Source organism: Babylonia areolata, chromosome 18 (genome assembly GCF_041734735.1).
Source record: "Babylonia areolata isolate BAREFJ2019XMU chromosome 18, ASM4173473v1, whole genome shotgun sequence".
NCBI classification, from domain to species: domain Eukaryota; kingdom Metazoa; phylum Mollusca; class Gastropoda; order Neogastropoda; family Buccinidae; genus Babylonia; species Babylonia areolata.
The window spans coordinates 31,726,383-31,743,785 of NC_134893.1; the positions used below are offsets into that span (position 1 = coordinate 31,726,383).

Below are 17,403 nucleotides of genomic sequence, written 5' to 3' on the forward strand. Positions count from 1 at the left end.
GTGAAACCGGCTGCTCAAGTTGTTGAATGTGACGGCGATACGTTCTGTGAGCTAGCTGGTTGGTACATGACTCGGTCTTCCTGAGGCTGATGGTGAGTCCAAAGCTCCTGCAGGAGGTAGAGAACCTGTTCATAATGAACTGCATGTCCTCATGGGTGTGTGCAGCAAGCGCGCAGTCATCAGTGAAGAGGAACTCTCTCAACAGTGCCTCAAACACCCTGGACCTGGCGTTGAGTCACTGCAAGTTGAAAAATTTGCCATCTGTGCGAAACTGAATGTAGATGCCCCGGTCACAGTCTTGGAAGGCGTCAATCAGCATGGCAGAGAAGAGAATGGAGAACAGTGTGGGTGCCAAGACGTAGCCCTGCTTCACTCCGTTTACCACAGGGAACGGATCCGACATGTCAGTATTTTCATGTACTCTCGCCTGCATGCCATCGTGGAATGACGCAATCAGCTGGATTAGACTCTCTGGGCAGCCGAACTTTAGGAGGATCTTCCACAGACCACGGCGGTTCACCGTGTCGAAGGCCTTAGTCAGGTCTACAATGACCATGTGAAGCTCCTTGTTCTGCTCACGTCTTTAGGTAAGCAGCTAGAATACCACACACAAACTTTTTACCCACCACGACATGCCATTAACGGTAAATAGAGACCCTGGACATCATTCATATGATGATGATTGTGGTGACTATGGTGCATCTTAGATTTCGATTTTGAACAGCCTAATTCTGGGGTGTCGTTATCACTTCCGGTTTTACAATTCCAGCAAAATGGCGGACCTTTCCTTGGACGAAATAATCGCAACAAAGCAGGGAGGAAACGCCAAAGCGCGACCTTTGTACGTATGGTTGTAATAATGCACGCGAAATAGTTTTGAATGGCTTGCTTAATGCTAACGGTGTTGAACGGTGCGTTTTCACGAGAAGAAAAATGGGTTTATCGTTTCACAGAAACGTGTGCCGCACGATGCTGTGTTCGTTTTCACGCTTTGAGCATGTCATTCACTTAATCACTGGTCTAAACTCTGCTTTTGTGAATCATGGACTTTGTGTATTCAATACTTAACTATAGCATTGAAATTCGTTTGTGTACCTGTATGTTTCTACTAGAATTACTGAAATCACCACAAACTGACAGTGGATTTGGGCAGTCACCAGGAAGGCTGTGACAGTGGGAGGGGATGCACTGGTGGAGGATGAATGTTTTACAGAATGTTTTTGTTACATCACAGACTGTTAGGTCAAGAGAATGTGGTTGGAGATTGTTGGTCAGGCTCATATGCTGACTTGTGTCACTGTCTGTGACTTGAGTCATCCTTTCCATCACTACCCCTGTAGCTGTTAGATACACATGTATGTTAAAATGTATGTATGCAGTGTGTGTGCGTGCGTGCGTGTGTGCGTGTGTGTGTGTGTGTGTGGTCACATTTTGGTGTGTGTATGTAACATAGATACAATGTTTTATGTTATCAAAAGCGTTTTTGTAAAGCACCTAGAGCAGATTTCTGGATAGTGTGCTGTATAAGTATCCATTATTATTATTATTACCCCTCCCCTTCTCTTACCCCAGAGCAATACCAGAGATGCTATAGATTGAGTCATTACTCTTTGGACACATGCATATTATCTTTGCAGTTTGCAACCATGAAGTGATACATCTGACAAATCCCCAAAGGTTGAAATGGCCAATATTACTTGCTTTGGTTGCAAACACTTAGTAACTGCCTAGTGAAGGGTCTAGAAAGATAATAATTACCCATCGGATTTACTGAATGTATGATTGCCGGTGCCCTTCATACATTCTCTTCAAAATCATGCAGATCTGCTTTCACAGTACCTGTTCACTTGCACTTCCAGATTTAAGTTGTTTAAATAAAATGTTTCCAAGATATGTGAGATTAGTAGCCAGTGAAATTCAATTTTGGAAACTTTTAAGAGACCACTGAATTTCTTTTACTTGACTAAGAAAACATGAATAAAATGACAGCAGTGTTTATGGACCCATTCAGTACATGTGATGTTAGAATGCAAGAGAAATCAGATTTGTTAGAATCAGCATTTTAAAATTCTATTTTATAGATTTAAAGATATTTTCATGTTTTGGACTGGCATTTAATGATTTATTTGTTGATTTTCTTTCAGCAACCAGAATGTACGCAAACAATTTCAAGGGAAACCAGTGCAGCAACGCCTTCAGCAGAAAATATTCAAACCAGGTTTTGTCACCAAAGTTAACCGTCCTGGAGGTGCTCCACTGAAACGAGCTTTCAGTGCTCCAGGACCCGCTGTGAAGAATGCCAGTCCTGCCAAACCAAGAGGTGCCCTGACACCAAACATCAAAGCTGGCATCAAGGGACCAGGAAAGGGTCAGGTTGATGCTCGTGACATGATCTCCATAAAAAACAGGATCAAAATGGGCGATGCCCGTTTGAAGATTGTGCAGAAACAAATGAACAAAGGGAACATGGGTGGCCCACCTCAACCTCAGATTCCTCCTCCTGGACCTTCAGGGCCTCAGGGTCGTGGCCCTGGTGGTCAGCAGCCATTTGCACCACAGCAGCAAGCAGGATTTCAGCCCCCTCCCCAACCTTTTAGACTGCCTGGTCCCCAGAGATTTCAACTGCCCAACCAGCAAGGAGCACCCTTTCAGCAACCTCAAAATCTAGAGCTGCCAGGTCCTGGAATGAACCAGGCAAGACCTCCCTTTCCCAATCCACAGCAAGCTCCACCATTCAGCCAACAGCAAGGTCCTCCATTCAATCAGCAACAGGGGGGTCCTGTGTTTCGCCCGCAACAAAGGCCTCCCTTCAATCAGAATCAAAGGCCACCTTTCAAACAGCATCAAAGACCTCCTTTCAATCAGAATCAGAGGCCTCCTTTTAACCAGAAACAACAGAGACCCCCTTTCAATCAGCAACGGAGGCCCCCTTTTAATCAAAACCAAAGGCCTCCTTTCAATCAGAATCAAGGACCTACTTTCAGTCAGAATCAAGGACCTCCATTCAGTCAGAATCAAGGACCACCTTTCAGTCAGAATCAAGGACAGAATCAAGGACCCCCTTTCAACCAGCAGCAAGGACCACCTTTCAGTCAGAACCAGGGACCCCCTTTTAATCAGCAAGGACCCCCTTTAAATCAACCTCCTCAGCAGTTCAATCAGCAACCTCCAGAATTTGATCAACAGCCAGTGGACTTTGACCAGCAACCTTCCAACTTCATGCAGGACCAGTGTGGACCATTTGACCAAATGCCTTCACAGTTCGGTGAAGAACAGTTGCCACCCTTTGGCCAAGAAGAGCCTTTGCAGTTTAACCCTGACCCACAATTTGATCAGCAGTTTGTAGATTTTAACCCTGAGGGTCTGCCAGACGAGGGCCAACAGTTTGATCTGCAAGGACCTCCCGACCACCAGTTCATGCCGCCAGATGCACAGTTTGGCCAGCCTCCTCCTCCACAGATGAATCAGCCAGCGCCTAATTTTGCCCCACCCCCTCCAGGCCCCAACCAACCCCCTGATTTTAACCAGCCCCTTCTGAATCAAGGGTTCAATGCTCCAGCAAACCTCAATCAGCCGCCTCCAGAATTCATGCAGCCGCCATCAAACATGAGTCAACCGCCTCCAGGCTTTGGTCAGATGCCTCCTGGCTTCAATGAACCTCCTCCAGGGTTTCAGCTGGGTGCAGAAGAGTATGGCGAGGACGTGATTGGCATGATGGTAATAGCAGTACTCTTTTACTTTTATTGAATTGTTTGTGTCATTTGTTTGTTGACTCTTTAACTTGTGTGATTTCCAGGAGTGTGTGTGTGCATTGTATGTTCATCTCTTGACTCTTCTGAAAAATGACCGATTATATCATTATTTTGCCTGAGATTGACTGATTACAGCTTTTTTTTTTTTTTTTTTTTTTTGCTGCCCCATGATCTGCACCGTTTCAGTGGCATTATTCCCACACTGCTCATTTAGATTCCCCATACACAGCCACACCCGGGTTCGTCCGTCACAGTTCCAGTGTCAGCAGTCCGCAGAAAACCATCGATGTTAGGTCGCCAGGAGGCCACATACCAGAGGAGACCTTGCACTGCTGCTGAGTCACTTCAGTGGTGTTCAGTGGTGCTTGTTTTGATTTAACGTACCTAGGACACGACCTACTAAGCCCCCTACTAATGACAATAATGGTTTAGTCGCGGAGCCAGACTTGGCATCCCTCCTCCCACAGTGGAGACCACCACCACATCCCTCAAACAACAGCCCCCATGAATCTGCCGACACTGAAGACATTGACAGGACTCACCCCAAGCACAGAAGTGGAGGGGTATCGGAACTGAGGTCACCATTAGAGCAGGGCATGAAAGGCCACAGACTTTGAGACTGTTTTGTTTATATTGATGATGATGGAGGAAGAGGATGTTGATGACGATATTGTTATGGAGGTCCATTTTGGCTCGGGACTGCATGACAAGGCTGTACTATACGCTTCCTGTCACAATGATATCCTGGCGTTAACCAGGCCTTAGAGATACAGACACTTGCAGTGTTGGTCAGGTAATCAGAGCAACACACCCAAAGATGCATCCTTGAAGTGGATGACACTCGACTGTGTGGACCCAGTCTCCCCATTTAAGCCCACAGCACACTCAACTCTGGGTAGGAGCTGGCCACGGGCCGAAAAACCCACCTCTGCTTGGATTTGAACCCGCATCCTCCCAGTCGTCAGTCTGCGACGCTAACCACTCCTGGTGCATTATTTTACTTGCTTGAATCAGAATGAGTACAAATGATGTTTTTTCTAACATGAAATGATGAAGGCTGTTACAAGAGAGGGAGATAGATTTGTTTTATGTTAATTGTTATGTTTTATTGTGTTTCATGATATTTTATATTATTTGGTACATTCTGATTCTATGCCTTATGATAGAGTCTGATATATTTGTTATTGCAGATATTTTGTCATATAATGTTCAGCACACCCTGTCTAAAATTTCTTATACTTTCAATTATTTGATTAAAGTCTGAATCCTTTAAGCATGTTATTAGGGTATATAGTTTAGATAAGCTTTGTTTATATTCTATGATCATATTTTTAAAAACTCTTTCACACATTTTAAAACTATAATTTTAGAACTGTTTCTACTTTCAGCCTGTGAATCCTGCTGAAAAAACTGTGGTGGAACACACAGGCAACAGTCTCAAAATCACACGTTCCATTCCCGAAGTATCTTTCGATGGTGAGAATTTAACAGTCACACGCCGAGTGCCAGCGACCAATATGAATCTGGTGAGCCATCATTTCATGTACTATAATCATTACACACCTATATCAGTATATGAGAGGAATGATTCCTCTTTTTTTTTTTTTTTTATCATTACTGAATTCTTTAATTTGAACTGTATTCAAGGGGAATTACTTTATTCTGTATATATATATAACAGGGCTTGAGATTAACTTTTTTTTCTCACTTGCCCAGTCAGGCAAGTCACTGGAAATTTCACTTGCCTGGACAGATTTTGCACTTGCCCCACTTTCAGTAACTTACATGCATCACCATATGTGCACACACAGAGAGAAAGAAGTGGTCAATTCCACTTCTTTAACTGACCATGCACACCTGTTTACCTTATATTTGTGTTGGATGTATTCTTGTTAAAAAAAATATTAAAAAAAATAAAAAAGGGTGTACTCCTCCTCAAAATAGTGTATCAAGCAAACATGTCCAAAACTGTGATTCAATAACTTTCACAATAAAACTGTTGTTTATTCATTGCTGATTTCACATCATTATTATCACTATTAGTACTATTGATTTCAGTTTTGCCCAGCTGACTATCCACGGCCAGTTCAAGACTGTGGTCATTTTTTAACCTCCACTGCAAACAGCAACAAGCAGAGTTAAAAAAAAAGAAAAGAAAAATAAAGAAAAGCCAGCATTTCCCCTGTGGGACATTGTCAGGAATTGACAGTTCCAAGTAAGATTCTGTTAGGTGGGGGTCAACAGTTACTGTTTCTCAATTGTCCGCTTGGGCAACCGTGTTGAAAATTCATTTGCAAGGAAGGCCACACCGGGATGGGTTTTGTTCTCACAGAGAGAGTGAGAGAGAGAGAGAGAGTGTGTGTGTGTGTGTGTGTGACTGACTGTGAATGCGTTTCAGGTGTTCACATTGGCAGGATGTGTTGTTGGGGTGGGATAGTGATAGAGGATGGTGAAGGGTACAGTTCCAGAGAGTGGGAATGTGGTGCAGACAGCTTGATATGTATGACTGTCAGTCCCCTCAGCAGAACTGGACTTCCCCTCTAACCCCCTCCCCCAAACTCCACCCTAAGGAGGTGGTGTCTGAAAGGGAGGAGCAAGAGAAAGTGAGTGAGAGGGGAGCATGAGTGAGTGGGAGGGCAGGGTGGGTGGTGGTGGTGGGGGGAGGGGGATGAGAAGGGAAGGGATTGCGGAGGCCATGTTTGTGTGTGACTTGGTTTAAGTTATGATGCTACAGAATAGCTGTTTCCTTTTTGATTAACCCACCATGCGAGGGAGAGAGAGAGTGAGAGGTGAGACAGGGAATGAGACAGTCAGTGTACAGGAGTGGAGGGAGGGTGGTGAGGGGATAGCACGGCAGTGATTTTGACAGCTCTTCCAGTGGAAGGGAGAGGTGGAGGTGGGAGGAAGAGTAGGCGTGGGGGTGGGGGGGGGGAGGAAAATGGTCACAGCTCTTGGAGTGACTACAGACAGGCCTCGTTGGCTGTCATGTAACACCGGCTGGCATTGAACTGTACACTGTCGTCCAAGAAAACTTGTCACCACACGAGCAGCGTCAAAACTATGCACTCCACTTTGTTGTTGTGGACTAGAATTCTTATTGGCTAAATTTTTTTTTCTTTCCTCTAAAGTCGTACTGAAATCTTTTCTTTCACATGCTGGCATACACCAAGACAAAACAGTATACAAATTATGCCCAAATCGTACTGGTAAACAGGTCCACTGATGTTTATTTTATTGGCACAAAAGATAACTGTTGTTTTGAACAGCTAAAAACAAGTTTTCTCTCTCACATGGCAAAACACTGTTTTTGGCATATTTTCGCAGTTGACTGTCAGCCACAAAAATTCTTTCACACACTTCAGCTGAAAAGTGTGTTTTCTCTCCTCTTCGAAGACAGTCTTCTGCTGTTAGCGACTTTTCCATTTTGTTTCTTCATCCACAAAGGCCCATTGTCTCATGGAAACAAACTTTTGTTTGTTTGGTTTAAAGTGGAACAACATTTGAGTCTGTTGCATCATGATTTTTTTAGTTGTTTGATATGATGGATAGAAAATGAACTATGCTGCAAGAAAAATTACCATTGGTTCTTAAAAAACAGCAACCAATTGAAAATCACCTTTTAGAGCAACATGATAGCTCTCTTTTTCCGGTGACCACTCAGACTTTGCTGGATGATTATTCTGACGATGGGAGCATGATGGGAATTTTTGAAAACACAACATGCTAGTCTTTGAAAATATTACTTGGCTGGTTGGGCAAGTTCAGTAAGGACATTTCTTGCCTGACAATGATATACTTGTTTAGGGCAGTCAGGCAACCATAAATGTCAAGCCCTGATATATTATTATTGATTTAATTGAAGTTAGTGTGGCCAATTAAAGAAATGGCACATTGACTGACCCTTGGCTGTTGTACTTGTAGGATGCACAGAAACCTTTTGGAGACAGTGGGGCAGGAATGGAGAACTTCAGCATCAGCAGACCGGCCCCACCACAGCCCCCTAAAAAGAAGTTCCAGCCCATCCCCATCAAGGCCCCATCTCCCCCGAGGAACACAGTGAAGACAGGGGGTCCTACGCTGAGTGGAAACAGGACCCGAGTGTCTTCTGCTGGCCAGGTCCCTGCCGCAGCACGTCCCCCCAGTCAGCCCCCAAACAATAAGCCAGGGCCAGGAAGACCAGTGCCATCCACATCAGTCCAAACTGTGACAAACACTCGCTTTAGCCTTAGGACAGCGAAACCTGAGGTTGCTGCTTCAGCCCCTGGTCCCATCACAAGAACATTTAACAACAACGTTCCTCAGCAGCCGCCCAGGTTAAAGCCCCCTCCTCAGACTGTGACAGCAGGCCCTCCCCCCACTGAACGTCCGTCAGCCTTGTCAAGAATCCAGCAGCAGAATCCAGGCATGAGATCAGCCTTCTCAAGGATTGAACAGCCGCCTCAGAACCCAAGGTCAGCAGCGTCGGCAAGAGCCCCCCCACAAGTTCAGGCCGGTTCTGTGTTGTCGAGGTTGTCATCCCCAAATGTTTCAGTAACGAGACGCTTGGCCCCTCACCCAGCCTCGGCCCCACCTCAGCCAAGCAGAGTGTCACAGGTGTCGACAAGTGAGGCCAGAATGGCAGTGAAGAGACCAGCCTTGTCACTGTCTGAGCGCTTTGCTTCAGGGAGTTCAGGTAATCCCATTCCAGTCATCACCGACCAAGCCCCGCTCAAAAAACGAAGATCGGAATCGGAACTGGAAAAGGCAAATTTTGGAAGTGATTTTGCGATGCAGGTAAGAAAATATTTCTTTTAATGATTTTGAGGTACTAATGGACGCTTTTTTCTGTTTGTTTCTTTTCATCATTTCAGTTTGGATTGTTTAACAATGGCAACACCCAAACCATTTCTCTGTTTTTCTGATATTTCAGACCCGTTTCTGATGAGATTTGGGTTAACCATACACTGACATTTTACATAACACAGTGACGGTGCTTAGAGAAATATTGACCAGTTTCATAGTATTTTATAGTGTATTGAATGTATTGGGCTTGTGGTTCAAATTTCCAAATTGTACTGGCAGGTCAGTTGTTTCCAAAGTCCCATGTGAAAGTCTGGCTCATTTCACATTTAAACTCTGCATTATGAATCACTGAAATTTGAATGTGTTTGGTTGTAAGTTGTAACTTTTTCTGCAGTAACAAACTGATTAATGAAGATGGCATTATGAAAGTAGGCAAGCCTGATTGGTGGTTTTGTTCTTCTTTTGATTTGTATGGTCTTGTTATGGTTTTTTTCCCCCCATTCATTGTCAGGGGCTGTTTAAGAGAAGTGTTTCAGAACTGTGAGTACTGAAGAAAAAGGAACAAAACAACAACAGCAAAAAAACAAACAAAAGAAACTGTCAGTGCAGTGTGGATTTTGGCCAGAATAACATCCAAGACTCAAAATTAATTTTTTTTTTGGATAACTTTTACATTGATGGTTTGACGTTATTTTAAAGTGTGTGGACAATGTCCCATTATTATTTCAGAGTACAGGTACAATGCCTCCCATTACTATTGCAGAGTACATATACAGTACCTGTCATTACTATTTCAGAGTATTCATACGGGGTGTCCCATTACCATTTCAGAGTACATGCACAGTGTCTCCTATTAGTATCTCAGAACATGTACAATGCCTCCCTTTTCTATTTTGACATTTTCAGAGTACATGTATGTACAGTACCTCTCATTTCTGTTTCATAGTTACGTATATAAATATATGCACAATGCCTCAAATCACTGTTTCTTACAGGGACAGTTTGAAAGTCCACAGGAGCCTGTGGTTCCCCTGCTGAGTCCTCTCCAGGGCTACCGCATCTTGGTGTCCAACTTGCACTCCACAGTGACACAGGACGACATCATTGTAAGTGCTGTCACCTGTCTTTTTATTGTCCAACTTTCACTCCACACTGACATAGGAAGACATTGTAAGTGCCGTCATCTGTCTTTTTATTGTCCAACTTGCACTCCACAGTGACACAGGATGATGACATTGTAAGTGCTGTAATCTGTCTTTTTATTGTCCAACTTACACTCCACAGTGACACAGGACGACATCATTGTAAGTGCCGTCATCTGTCTTTTTATTGTCCAACGTGCACTCCACACTGATCCAGGATGATGACATTGTAAGTGTCGTCATCTGTCTTTTTATTGTCCAACTTGCACTCCACACTGACCCAGGATGATGACATTGTAAGTGCCGTCATCTGTCTTTATTGTCCAACTTGCACTCCACACTGACCCAGGATGAAGACATTGTAAGTGCCGTCATCTGTCTTTTTATTGTCCAACATGCACTCCACAGTGACACAGGACGACATCATTGTAAGTGCTGTCATCTGTCTTTTTATTGTCCAACTTGCACTCCACACTGACCCAGGATGATGACATTGTAAGTGCCGTCATCTGTCTTTTTATTGTCCAACTTGCACTCCACACTGACCCAGGATGATGACATTGTAAGTGCCGTCATCTGTCTTTTTATTGTCCAACTTGCACTCCACAGTGACACAGGACGACATCATTGTAAGTGCTGCCATCTGTCTTTTCATTGTCCAACTTGCACTCCACACTGACATAGGAAGACATCATTGTAAGTGCTGTAATCTGTCTTTTCATTGTCCAGCTTGCACTCCACAGTGACACAGGATGACATTGTAAGTACTGTGATCTTTGTCTTTTTATTGTCCAACTTGCACTCCACAGTGACACAGGATGACATCATTGTAAGTGCTGTGATCTTTGTCTTTTTGTTGTCCAACTTGCACTCCACAGTGACACAGGAAGACACTGTAAGTGCTGTTGTCTCTTGTCTTTAGTATGGGCAAGGAGGTATCGAAAAATTGGTTTGATAACACATATTGTGCTGTGAACCCTTGGTGCAGACTGACAGGGGTCTGATTCCTGTCCTGTGCAAACGATTACCCTGTTTATGCTGAGAAACTGAAAGTAGCTGCAGCTATTGAGTTTTGCAAGAATAGGGCTTTGGTGATGCTATTGATAGTGAAGCATAAGAATGTTTCCTTTTGATTTGATTACTCATAAGTAGAAATGAGAATGTTTGCTTTTGTTATTGAATCCTTAGTGTTCAAATTACAAGATTAGCATTCAGACACTAAAAAAAATATTACAACTGAGATAATAAAATTCTACATGGATGAGTATGGCAAACTTTTTTTCACTGCTCATAATCATCCATATTGGGAAAATTCTAAATATTGTCAAGTTTTTATTTTTAATTTTAGACATCATTGTAGGTCTTTATGTTAGTTTTTTTTCCTGATAATTTTTGTTCTTTCTTTTCATGATTTTTAATCATTTACAATATTGTCAGTATTTCATAGTTTGTTCTTCAGTGTAACGAAAACGGCAGACATGCAGATCACATTGCAACAAAGCTCTTACTGCATGGTTTCAGGAGCTGTTTGGCGTTCTGGGACCTCTGAAGCGTGCCAACCTGCTGACAAAGGGACAGGCTGAGGTGGCCTTCATTCACAAAGAACATGCTGTTCAAGCACTGAAAACCTATCACAACCGGGAACTTGATGGTAAGTAGACAGCTGTCACCATGATTGCCCTTATGGTCATGCCAGAGAACTGTTGCACTTTTACACACACAGTGTGGTCGTAACAGGGAATATAAGAAATTTTGCTTCAGCTGTTCTGTCAGAAGTAATGTTTCACTTAAGATTGCTGCAGGAGCTGTGCATATTATTTGGTCATATACATCTGCTGCAGTCCTGCCCCTTCCCTGAGGTGCTCAGGAAGATCTACATCTGTGTGGAGGACCTGCAGCATACAGCTGCCTTCATTGTGGAGACTGGGGTGTCCATCTGATGAACGAGAAGATTTGTTCATATTTGCACAGTGTAGAAAGGCTTGCCTCCAAACTCACACACCCAGCACTTCAGGCAACACAGGCAGATCAGCCTGAAATATATTTATATAAAAATTCAACAATAGTCATTTGATATTTTTGTGATTCAGTTTTTTCTGTTGTGTTGGTCAGGGGAGAGGAGGGCTCTGAACAATACTTCATGAACATTTTGAACTTTTGGATGCTTTCACAAGTTTTTAACTACTTGATCCTGACAAATATATCTGAACTATGTCAAAACTCTTTCTTGTCTTGAAGGTTGCCTATTGTTAAGACATGGGGAGGAACCACTGACAGTTCTTAAATGATTCTGTTATGGTTTCAGGCCAGCCGATGTTTGTGAAGCTGGCCACTCCTCTGAATGCCAAAGTGATGCAGCCACCACCCGGTGAGGACAGCACTCCTGTCAGTCTGCCTGCTAATCTGAGGTCAGTACTCATTTGTTGGCCTTTTTTTTTTTTAATATAAAAAAAAATGTTTTAAGTGCCCTAGAATCTGACATGTCTTGTATTCTCTATTTCAATGATAATGAATGATCATGGTGATGGTGCTGCTATAGGGGTCCATTTAGCATCCTGGCATCAACCAGGCTGAGAGAGACATCTGCATTGTTCGTCAGGGAATTTGAACACTACCAAAGATGCACTTGTGAAGTAGATGACTCTTGAAGTGAGGTCTCAGTCTTCCCATTTGAGTCCATAGCATTCTCAGCTGTGGGTAGGAGCAGGCCATGGGCTGAAAAAACCCATCTAAAGCTAACTGGGATAGAACCTGCACCCTCCCAGTCGTGAATCCAACACACAAAGCCACTTCACCAAGGTGGCTGGTGTTATTGCTAATTCACAAACATCAGAATGGACTCTTTATGCTCTTAGAGGGTTTTCTCTTCATACTGCTGTCTGGGACTAATATTGATCAGAATTAAAAAAAAAAAATTGTTTGTCTATTTGTTTTACTATTATTGTATTAGAGTGGATTTTTTTCATAATTTTGCCATTGACAACCCTTTTGCTTCCACAGGTGCTTTTTACTTGTGCTAGGTGCATGCTGCACATGGGTCCTTGGGTTTATTGGTATTTGCTGATATGAGTTAGTGCAGAAGTATAACGTTTTTAATTGTTGTTGATCCAGGTCCAAGAAGCCCCCAGCCCCTAGCTCAGCCCCAGTGGAGATTCCGCTGATACACAAGGCACTCTTCAAGACTGCTTCAGACGGTTCAGCTCCCTCCAAAGCTGTGCGCTTCACTGTGAAACTGTAGAAACAGGCAACCCCTGCAATGAACTAAATGATGTTCACTAATCTTTTTAAGTTGTGTTGCCACCTCTGGTGAAGATTTTATTTTTTTGCTGGTTATGTTGCTAGCAGGTTGCCATTTTGTGGAGATTGTTTATTTTCTTTGTATCATGTGAAGAGTCCAGATGTCCAATGAAATGGAACAGGTTGATGTTGGGAGAGTTTGAAGGATTGAGGTGAATGTAACAATTTCTATACTTTGTACAGTTCATTTTTCCTTCTTCCATAACGATCTGTATTCATTTGATGCGTATTAAATGAGTGAAAGAAAAATGAAACCAGAAAATAAAAATAAAAAATATCTCTTATTGAAGTCCAGTTTTAAAGAACTTGTCTCATGTAATAATGTTTGAAAAAAAAAAAAAAATCCTGTCTGTCATGAAGTAAAGATAATAATTATACTTTGCACTGCCAAGATCACTGTTAGAATATTTGGAATGATGTTGACCTCTTGAAGCCTAGTTACTGGAACCAATTTTTTTTTAAATGTTGGGACATGTCTTAAGTCATAATATTTAAGAATGGATAGGTCCTTTTCAGTTTATGAATGGTTAGGTCTGTGTGAAAGGGTTCAGCATGCACAGATAAACATGTCACAGTGTAGCAGTTTTAATTTCTTGTTTTTCTATTTCCCATCATGAAATGATGAAATTTAGGCGAGAAAATGGTTGAGACTAACCTGTAGGTGGTGACTTGTCCTATGAAGAGAGTATCCCGACGTTTCGGGCCCTAGGCCCTTCTTCATGGGGAGAAAAATAGAGAATGGAGAAGAAAAGAGAGGGCAAAAGCAAGACAGAGGTAAAACTAAGAACTGTGAGGAGTAATCAGAGAGATGAAATTTAGGTTTGAAGGAGTTACTTTTAGTGTATATATTCTGAGCTTTCAATTTAAATTTCGGCTTTTTTTTGGATGAATTTACTTTGTTGAAACAGGTAGTTGTTGGCAATTTGCACAGATTATAGCTGTATTCTTTGTCAAAAACAAGAACATGCACACACACACACACACTATTAACCTGACATATATTCCTATTTTGACAGAACAGCCAGTTAGGTATGTCTTAACATTTGACATCTTTTTTTCTGCTGTTGTGAGCATCATTAACAGGAAATTTTCTTCCTAAAAATTATGTTTAAGTAACATACTTACCGTGACCCACTAGTGCAGACTCCAGCAGGACTCCGATTCCTGTCCTGTGCAAACTGCTGTCCACCAATGTGGAGAAAAAGAAAGTAGCTATGGCCGATAACCTCCTGGAGTAGGTTACCTCCCCCCTTTGTATCCCTGACTAGCGCCCTCTTTTTATGGCAATTCACCGCATCCAGGGCAGCATGCAGGGAGAACAGAAAGCGTGGAGGAACAGGAGGGTCTTAAATTTGGGTCACGGTAAGTGTGTTACTTAAATGAAATTTTAGGAAGAAAATTTCCTTTTAACTGCACATGCTTAATGGTGACCCACAAGTGCAGAATGGCACTACAAGGTGGAGGGCTCACCTGTTCTAATGTCTGTGCACTGCAATGGCCTGTTGTGCGACCACCGCAGAGGCGATGCCTCTTGAGCCATCATCCCTTACGCGAGAGACTTCCCTCAAGTAGAATTCAATGAAGGTAGCAGGATTTTTCCAGTAAGCACCATCCATGATGCCTTGTAGCCGTGCTGAGTGGGCGAAGGCAAGGGAAGAGGACCAAGCTCTGACTTCATGAGCTCTGGTTGAGGGGGCATCAAGTTCCAACTCTGCATCTGCATATGCGCCTTTAATCGTACTATCCATTGAGATAGACACGTCTTGATAATGTCGCGACAGTTATCCAGGTTCCAACTGACGAAGAGGTGTCATTTGGACAACTGGAAGGGACGTGACCTTTTGAGGTAGACACGCAGGGCCCTGACGGGGCAGAGCAATCTGTCTTCATAGTCAGGGGCCAGTATAGAAGAGAGAGGTTTGATGGAAAGTATGGGAGAGGGTGTACCAGGAGTTTGATTTTTGGCAAGAAATTTGGTGAGGAACCTGAGCTAGACAGATCCATCAGGCTCAAAGGTTATGTCTTGTGTGATGCCGCTAAGGGCGTGTACTTCACTACATCGTCTGCCTGAGGCAAGAGAAATGAGGAAGAGTGTTTTCATGAAGAGGAGTTTGAAAGGAGCTAAAGGCAGGGGTTCGAAGGGAGCCTTGTGGAAGTATTGTAGAACCAGGAAAAGGTCCCAGGATGGAGTCCTACAGGATCTACTCACCTCTTTGAGGTAAGCGCCCCGTACAAGTGCCCTGAGCAGAGGGTCATCTGAGAAAGAGGGCCTGCCTAGCTGCCGAAGGGTGGAGCTGATAGGGGCATGATGGACGCGCACTGTAGAGGCAGAGAGGCCTCTGGTGGAGGCAAGGAAGGCAAGAAAGTTTGCAAGATCCATGTTTGACGGGTGCGTGGGATTGACTGAGTGAGATGTGCACCAGGGGAGTCAGCGGTTCCAGTGTGCCGAGTAAACACCTTGAGTGCCTTGCGATGGGACATGCTGACAAGTTCAGCCATTTGGTCAGAGGCACCTAGTGTTGACAGAGATTCCCGCACAGTAGACAGGCATGTAGGTTGAGTACACCTGGGTTCCCCTGAGGGATGCCTGAGCGGGGCCTACGTGGAGGCAGAGTGGGGCTATGTGAGAGAGATGAAGCAGGTTGGGGAACCACGCCGGAGTTGGCCAGTGTGGTGCAATGAGGATCATGGCGGCGTGTTCTAGCCTTGTCTTTCCGAGGACTTTTCCCATGATGAGGAGGGGAGGGAAGGCGTATCCCAGAAGGTTTGACCAACCGATTGACAGTGCATCCACAGCCCAGGCCTGAGGGTCCAGGACTGGGGAGATGTATGTTGGAATGCGGAAGTTGAATCTCATGGCGAAAAGATCCACATATGGTTTGTGCCAATGGTTCCAGACCGGTTGGAGTGTTGACGGTGACAAGGTCCATTCTGTTTGGAGGACAGTGTGGGATCTGCTGAGGTAGTCTGCATGAATGTTCAGTTTGCCCGGGACGTGTGCTGTCAGATGTATGTTGTGTTCTTGGCACCAGAGGATGACTGTCTCCGTGCACAGAGACAGCTGGTGTGAGTGTGCCCCCCTTTGCTTGTTGAGATAGCACACTACCATCATGTTGTCCATGCACAGCATGACTGACGTGTGAGGCGTGGGGAAGGAACAGCTGGAGAGCCAAAAAGACCGCCTCCAGTTCCAACCTGTTGATGTGCCACGACCGCTTGTAGTGGTGTCCAGGTCCCTGACGCTGTGTGATTCTCCATGTGGGCGCCCCAGCCTGTATTGGAGGCATCTGTGTATAGTTCCGTGTCCGGGGTTGGATTGACAATCAGAACCCCCTCCCTGAGCCATTGCATGTCCGTCCAGGGCTGAGTGGACTGTGCGAACCAAATGGCCAAAGGTACTTGGCTGTCCCAAGCCTGTGAAGACTGGGACCAACTGGCCCTGAACTGTGCCTGGAATGGACATTTGTGTAGTCTCCCTAGGGGGACCAGTGGAGCTAGGGATTCCATGAAACCCAGGTAGAGAGGCAAGTTCCCTGGCAGAGGCCAAAGTTGCCTGTGAGAGACGAAAGAGGAGGTTGTGGAGTCCAGAGGCGAGGCATGGCCAGGCATATGGTCATTGTGACTGTGTTGATCGCCATGCCGAGGAATTTGAACTGTTGAGTTGGTTCCAGTTCCGACTTCTCTGTGTTCATGAGAAACCCTAGTGAATGGCATTGTTGCAAGACAAGGCGGAGGTGTTATTGGTAGAGGGCCTTGCTCTCTGCCAGAATCAACCAGTCATCTAGATAGACCCTCAGACGTATGCCCTTGCTCCTGAGAGCTAGGCATAGTTCCCTGACCACCCGGGTGAAGACCCATGGGGCTGGTGCAAGGCCGAATGGAATGGCTTTGAACTGGAAGGACACCTTCCCAGGAGAAGCGGAGCCACTTGCGATCCCTGGGGTGAATCAAGACATGGAAGTAGGCGTCTGTGAGATCTATGGAGACTGCCCAGTCTCCTTGCCTGATCGAGTCCCTGATTGACGATGGAGTTTCCATGCGGAATGATTTGTGCTGAAGGTACTTGTTTAGAGGGGACATGTCTAGAACCGGCCTCCAACTGCCGGATGCCTTAGGAACCACAAAGATGCGGCCGAAGAAGTCTGGTGAGAGGAGAGAGGCTTCCTTTATGGTCTGTGTAGAAGAGAAAGAATTTCCTCCTGCAGGGCTGAGTGGGCTGCCCTGTCATGTGGAGTTAGTTATATTAAAAAAAAAGAAGAAAAAAACCCCCTGCGACATTGAATATAGTTGAAAGTATTGTACATTTTTGTGTTCAAGCATTGAAACCTGTTGTCAGCAATGCACCTTTGGTGTGGGAGAAGGTGTGGCTGTAAGGTGTTATTCACTGTGTCTGTCAAATGAACACTCATTAAAAGAAGTTCCATCATTCC

At 44.3% G+C, this 17,403-nt stretch overlaps 1 protein-coding gene across 1 annotated transcript; it reads left to right on the top strand.

Annotated features, from left to right (window-relative positions):
* Positions 1-764: 764 nt before the first annotated feature.
* LOC143292662 (uncharacterized) lies at positions 765-17,399 on the top strand. Its single transcript, XM_076603161.1, has 8 exons — positions 765-841; positions 2,145-3,717; positions 5,141-5,278; positions 7,674-8,525; positions 9,530-9,640; positions 11,198-11,327; positions 11,982-12,084; positions 12,788-17,399. Exons 1-8 carry the CDS (start codon positions 774-776, stop codon positions 12,912-12,914), a joined length of 3,102 nt encoding a protein of 1,033 aa, XP_076459276.1. The 5' UTR covers positions 765-773; the 3' UTR covers positions 12,915-17,399.
* The last annotated feature ends 4 nt before the right edge of the window (positions 17,400-17,403 follow it).

What these genes read in the sequence shown, in the direction of transcription:
- LOC143292662 (XM_076603161.1), top strand. Translation starts at nt 774, where the DNA reads ATGGCGGACCTTTCCTTGGACGAAATAATCGCAACAAAGCAGGGAGGA. An exon ending in GAAGTGATTTTGCGATGCAG is followed by an intron (nt 8,526 to 9,529) that starts GTAAGAAAATAT and finishes TGTTTCTTACAG; the next exon opens with GGACAGTTTGAAAGTCCACA. An exon ending in TCACAACCGGGAACTTGATG is followed by an intron (nt 11,328 to 11,981) that starts GTAAGTAGACAG and finishes TTATGGTTTCAG; the next exon opens with GCCAGCCGATGTTTGTGAAG.